Source organism: Geospiza fortis, unplaced genomic scaffold (assembly GCF_000277835.1).
Source record: "Geospiza fortis unplaced genomic scaffold, GeoFor_1.0 scaffold221, whole genome shotgun sequence".
Lineage (NCBI taxonomy): Eukaryota > Metazoa > Chordata > Aves > Passeriformes > Thraupidae > Geospiza > Geospiza fortis.
This window is the reverse complement of record NW_005054395.1, coordinates 1,519,053-1,525,184: the sequence shown is the minus strand read 5'-3', so window position 1 is coordinate 1,525,184 and position 6,132 is coordinate 1,519,053. Positions and strand designations below refer to the sequence as shown.

The 6,132-nt window shown below is 46.1% G+C and overlaps 1 protein-coding gene across 1 annotated transcript; it reads right to left on the bottom strand.

The window, feature by feature from the left end:
• Positions 1–1,321: 1,321 nt before the first annotated feature.
• Positions 1,322–5,445, bottom strand: LOC102040796 (meteorin-like protein). The gene is made up of 3 exons (XM_005425766.2): positions 4,959–5,445; positions 4,590–4,649; positions 1,322–2,085 (listed from the first exon to the last, which is right to left on the bottom strand). The coding sequence occupies exons 1-3, from the start codon at positions 5,443–5,445 to the stop codon at positions 1,769–1,771; spliced, it is 864 nt and encodes a 287-aa protein (XP_005425823.1). The 3' UTR covers positions 1,322–1,768.
• Between the last annotated feature and the right edge of the window lie 687 nt (positions 5,446–6,132).

The window sequence follows — 6,132 nt, the reverse complement described above, 5'->3', positions numbered from 1 at the left end:
TGGTGCCTCAACAGATTCAAAAATCAGCCCAAAGCATCCATGGAGCAAGAAGTTGAACATTTCCACCTCAAGTTCTCCAAGTGAGTTGGGCTGAGGAAGGTTTTGGGGAAGGAAATGTCTGAAGAGTTTGCAGACTCACACAGTGGTGCTTGAGCAGTGTGATAGGTACTACAAAAACCAAGGGGGGGAAATCCTCATCTTCACTTCTTGTCCCGTGCTGTCCCTGGCATCAGGAGGTCAATTAGGTCTGCCAGAGCTTTGCCTCAGTTTCCAAAGACAGACAAAGAGGTATTTTAAGCCTGTCTAAGCTTGACTGTGACCTGAGCAGGTACTGAGGCCCCAGGGAAGTCAGCATGATCATATTCATTCATACAAGGTCTGTTTTCTTCCTTGGTAATGGCATTTCCTCTTGATTTAGCTTTGTGAATACTTTTGCACAGCAAAAAAGAACAACCAACTTAGACTCCAAATCAAGCTCTCTGTGAATATCTGCAAAAATGTTTATCAAGACATTCCCTATTTTAGTAAAATTGTCTTGCTTAGTGTTTAACAATGTATATTTCCGTACCCAGGCTCTGACTCCCTCCCATTTCTTTCTTCCCCCCTTCCCAATTCCCTCCCAATTAAGTGGCTGCTACTTCTCAAACAATCAATGTCAGTTAAAAACGTGTCACAGTGTGGTCATTGTATGATGTCCATTCAAAGCTCATGTCATTTAGACTTTCATTGGCAGCTATTTTGTCCCATAAAAAAAGTTCAAGACAGCAATTTGTGAATCTTGCTCAGCCAAGTAGAACTGTGGAAAAGAGGAGTCATTCCAAAAGTCAATTAATTGTGGCCTGCCAGAGTTCTCCTCATTCAGTTTTCTCCAGGCCCTCACATCTGTCAGGCCCGTGTTGCCCAGGCTGCAATCAGCTGCCCTTACATGGGAATAATGGGTTTATTCACACCATTTATTGCCTTCTGTGGGGTAGACACATTTGTGTATCATTTTACAGTGTAGCAATTCCATTTACATAAAATACAGGCAATTGTGTGAGTCTGGCTAAAGCACTAAGGGAGGGTGGGAGGAGCCACCAATCAAATAATAAAAGCTATTTGAAAGGAGGCAGATAATTTAGGTGAAAATACCATCATGAGCAATTCTTGATCCTAAATTAGTTCAACAGAACTTTAAGGAGGCAACTTAGTTGCATTTTGTTTGTGGTTGTATTAAACTCCCTAATTTTTTCAATGTCAGAAAAGAGCGTGTACTTTTTACAGCATCTACATTCCATTTTAAAAATCAAGTAATTCTTGGTGAAGAAAGGGCTTTTTTTGCTTTAGAGGTAGTTTTTTCCTCCCAGGTTAGAGAGGGTTTTCACATTTGCCTTTAAAGGAAGAGAAATCAAGCAGAGATTGGGGAGGGGAGAAAAATACCTAGAGAAAAAGCACATAACATTTACACAGAGCAAGAGATGTTAGAGAGACTTTTCTAGTACTCAGCACAGGCTGCTTTCTAACCTTCCCCAAAAGGTCTTTCGAAAATCCCGAGTTATTTTGTGAGGCAGAGAAAATGTAATGGTGAATGTAATGAAATGATGAAAGAGAAATTAATGTGAGTTTAGAAGTCAATTCACAGGGCTCACAGAGCCATTATCTTCAGGAAATCCTCCAGATCCCAGTTTGGAGGAATTGTTAACTTTAGTTCTTGGTTTTAACTCTGCTCCAGATTCAGTATCCAAAGATTGGGCTGGAATTTTTCAACTCTCAGCAAGTGTCTCTCATGTCAGTTGAGCTCAAACTCACAGGGGTTGGCTCCCCTTTCTCTGGCAGCCTGGTAAACCAACATGAAATCCTTGAACCGAGAGGCACAGCCCAGCCAGGCTTCCCCAAAGTGTTCATTCCCAGTGAAGAGGAAATCTCCCCCTCCCTTCTTCACCCGGCACTGCAGGAGGGTTCGGATGGGGCCTCGCCACTCCCCACTCCCTTCCTCCTGCTGGAAAATCTGGTTTTTCTGCCTGTAGACCTTCTGGGCTCTGACATCCACCTGGGACATGTGGTTCTCTGGGTCGTGGGAGACACCTCGGATGGAGCCTTTCACCACTGGATGTGAAGGAGACAGGAGGTGGTTATGCAGCAGCAGGGGAACAGTGCAGGTACTGCGAGCTCATGCAATGAAAGAACTGAGAGCAGCTTGGCTGTGCAGTTATGACACCTACCACCTGCACACGGACACATTCCTGAGCTTACGTTGCAGGGGATCCCCATGCAAGCTGCTGCATCCTTGGAATTGTGCTTTATGAGTGCTCAAACCAGCTACACCAGGGGAAAAAGCTTGATAATGCAAAGTAGTGGAGGATAAAAAAGCACATGACAAAAGGTCAGCTCAGGGATTAATTTTTTTCAGTCTGTGTTCCAAGACTACAACTACCACAGATGCCTCCTGCCTGACTCCAGGGGACTCTGGAGCTTTTCCTTTCACAGTACTAACAGAGGCTGATCCAAGAAGAATCAAAATATTATTTGGCCAGAAAAAAATGAGAGCTTAAGTGTTTTTCATTTAAACGTTTAGTGGGATTTTTCCCTCTCAAAAGACAATGTCATCCATCCACCAAAAAAACACTTTGGGAGATGATGAACAACACTAAAACTCTTAAAGTGACTTTATTTGAAACCTTATTTAAAAATCACTTTGCATACATGGACCTTCTTCTCCCAGAAGGATCCTAACTGGAAGGAAAGCATAAGAAGCCATTGCCTCTGTTTGAAAGCATTCTTTGCATCCATCATATGGAGAATGAAGCATCCCATCTGACAGGTGTTGGTTGTCCTGAAGCCACCTTTATCATTGTCACTGCCCCCATTTTCCACAGCAATCAATTATTCTTCTACTAATTAAATTCATTTCAATCCCACATCCATAGAAGGCTCAGAAACATTCACCATTTGAGAAAGAGCTCTTCAGCAAGTGGGAGGTTACAAAACCACCCTCCTGCCACTAAACTCCTTCACTCTTGTACAGAAAACTCAACAACCCAAGATGCAGAAACACCTTATCTCAGAAGTTTTCAAGAACTTCCTCATTCATTTAGATTTCCAAGGGAATCCAAAATTTTGTGTAACAGATGTCTCTGGTCTCTGTCCCCCTCTTTGTGTGACCATTTTTAATCAGATGCAGTCAAGTCTATTGACAAGCTATAATGCCCTTGTTCCTGCTGCTCCAGGTTGCTCCTGCACTGCTCGGGGGGCAGAGGCTGCAGACCCCCATGCTCAGGACAGCCATAAAGCCCCCATTCACTGCCAGTGCCATTTACACTTTCATCAGCAGCTCTTTTCTCTAATCAAACAGCTGATGAGAGCGATTTGTGAGCGCAAGGCAAGGCAGTCAGGCCATAAATAGAGTCAGTTCGAAGGGCTGCTCCTTCTGGGCTGTGGGTGCTGTGAGTGTGGGTGTCCCTTGGCGTGTCCCTTGGCGTGTCCCTTGGCGTGCCCGGGCCCCACAGCTGTCAGTCTCCAGTGGGCACAGCGCTGGCTCGGGAACAGCACCTTCCTCCGGGACAGACAACAACCCCAACAGGGCTGGCTGGATGCCACCACGTAGTTTAGAAGAAGAATAAAAATTACCAGTCCTTCCTCCAGCACAGAGAATGGGCTGGGTGGCACCAGTTAGTTCAGAAGAATAAAAATTACCAGCTGTGGAGCGCTCTTAAGGAAGCATGCTCTGCACTGGTTTTGTATTTGCACCATCATGCTGGTGTCTGATTTTAAAAGCCTTAAAGTATGGCAAGCCCTGGTAGGAAAGCAATGATTTGGTGAGATTTTAAAATGTTTAATACGGAGTGTGTAGTTTTATTTCTTTATGTAGGTACATTTACAGCATTAGAATTGTGGCTACGTGGAGAGGCAACTCTACAGCTTTAGCTGTTTGAGCTAATCAAAGAGGCACAAATCTGCATGTGGAAAAATGTGGCAATAAAATGAACAAATTACAAGTGAAATAAAAAATCTATTGCATTAGTGAGAAAAATGGAAAATTTTTTTAATGTATTATCAGATGACTATATCTTATTATTTCTTTTCTTATGGACTAATAACTGTGCTGTTCCCTCATAAGGGATGAAACCTAACCAGGATGTCACTGGAGGAAAGTTTAAATCACATGGAATCTTTAGCTAAGTTGCAAACAACTCACTGCCTCTACAATAAAAAACTGGGGAGTCTCAAACTGAGGGGAGAGAGAAGGCAGATTCATAACTGGGATAAAAAAAATACAGACAAAGGGAATAAAAATGACCACACCAAGCATGTTCAACCTCCATGTACATCTACACACGTGACTCAGCTACACCTGTGAGCCAGCAGCACACCTGTGAGCATTACTCACGGTTCAGTTTTAGCTCATAACCTTTCCGCCTGCAGGAAATTAGGACCTTGGCAGCAAAGCTTCTCCCTTCTGGGTTTCACTTTGTGTCCCCCCATTCATATTCTTTTCCAGTTTCTTTCCCAGATCAGAGAGCACAGTCATGCTATTATTTTAAGAAAAACAGCATATCAATCCAAATAATCAATATAAAGGCAGAATGACTCCCCTTCTTTAGTCAGCTTACCAAAATCACTGCTGCAGATGGCCATAAGGAGTTCCATGTTGTCACAAGGACGGCACACAGCTAGAAGAAACAGAGCAGTTACTCATAACACTCTAGTACATCCCATTGCAAAAGGACGGGTGAATTCAGAGGAGAAATGGGGCAGAACAACCAGCTTGAAGAGCACTGTGATCAGATGCAAACCAAAATTCTTGTTATGCAAATGCAGCACAGCAAAGCAATAAGCACAGGGGATGTTCTCAGAGGGCAGTGCGGGCAGAAGGGCCTCCTTTGCAATGCCAGAACAGCCTCTGTCTCCAGAGATGCAGCAGCCCAGTGGGGATCAGCTGCCGCCTTGGATCTGCCCAGCAGTGGAGCCCCTGTTCTTACCCTCAGCCAGGGCCATCTTTTGGAAGTCGGGGCCGGCCGTGCTCTGCTTGCCCAGCAGCTCGTACTGGAAGCTGGCGGTGCGGCGGCTGATGTCCCTGTGCGGGCTGGCCTGCAGGAACAGGGCCACTCGCTGCGGCCTCTGGGCGCTGAAGCAGGACACGTGGCGGGGCCGAGCCCCCTCTGCCTCGCTCAGCACCAGGTGCAGCTGCCCGGCACGTTCCACGAAGATGCTGGCGCCCTGGAAGTCGCTGGAGGGTTTGATGCGGAGCGTGGTGTGCTGGGCACCGGCCACGTTGGGCTCCAGCAGCACGCGCAGGGCTCGGGCTGGGTACATCCACTCCAGGGAGCCCTCGGTGCAGCGCAGGTGAACCTGCTCCACAGCACGGGAACGGGGCTCCCGGGCCAAACCACTGCGGGAAACAGCGCCGTCAGGAATGGGGGGAGAGGGGAGGGGAGAGGAGAGAGAAGCCACTGCACCACGCACCATCTGGACATCCAGATCTTATTCCTAACTCTCCTAATGACCCTTAAATTGGCTTCCTCTGGCTGGATTGGATCCTTCCCTCGCACCCCTGGGATGTGAACTGCAGCACCACGCAGGAGCCACAGAGGACAGGGAATGCGCACAGCTGGATGCATGGGAAGGAGCCTCAGTCCCTTTCACCAAATCCATGCTTGAATGTCTGCAGCACTCAGAGAAATGTCAGTGGGCAATTTCTCACTGCTAAATAGCTCAAAACTTTTCCTTGGGGTACGACTGGCCACTGCTCAGCTGTTCAGAAAATCCCACCTGCGAGGGTGTGGATGGGGGTGAGAGCCACTGACTCGAAGCATGAGCAATGTTATGCCTGAAAAATTTTGTTTAAAGATCTACTTTCTGAAATTACTTTTAATATTTCCAATATAAACTCATCAAGAACATGTTTTTTGATAAAAAGGGTGGTGCTGCTCCCGAGCTCTCGCTCAAGCCTGTGCAACTCCACTGCTTTCAGAACAGTTACTTTTGCTGAGGCCACTTATGAAAGTCAAATCCCTGCCAGCATAATTAGTTAAAAGAAAAGTAAAAAGGCAACAAAAGACAGTGGGAAAGGATGTAATATTAGAGAATATCGAGAACATTTGTGGCCTATTTCCCTGCCAGTCACTGAAGTACACCCAGCAGCACGGGGCACCG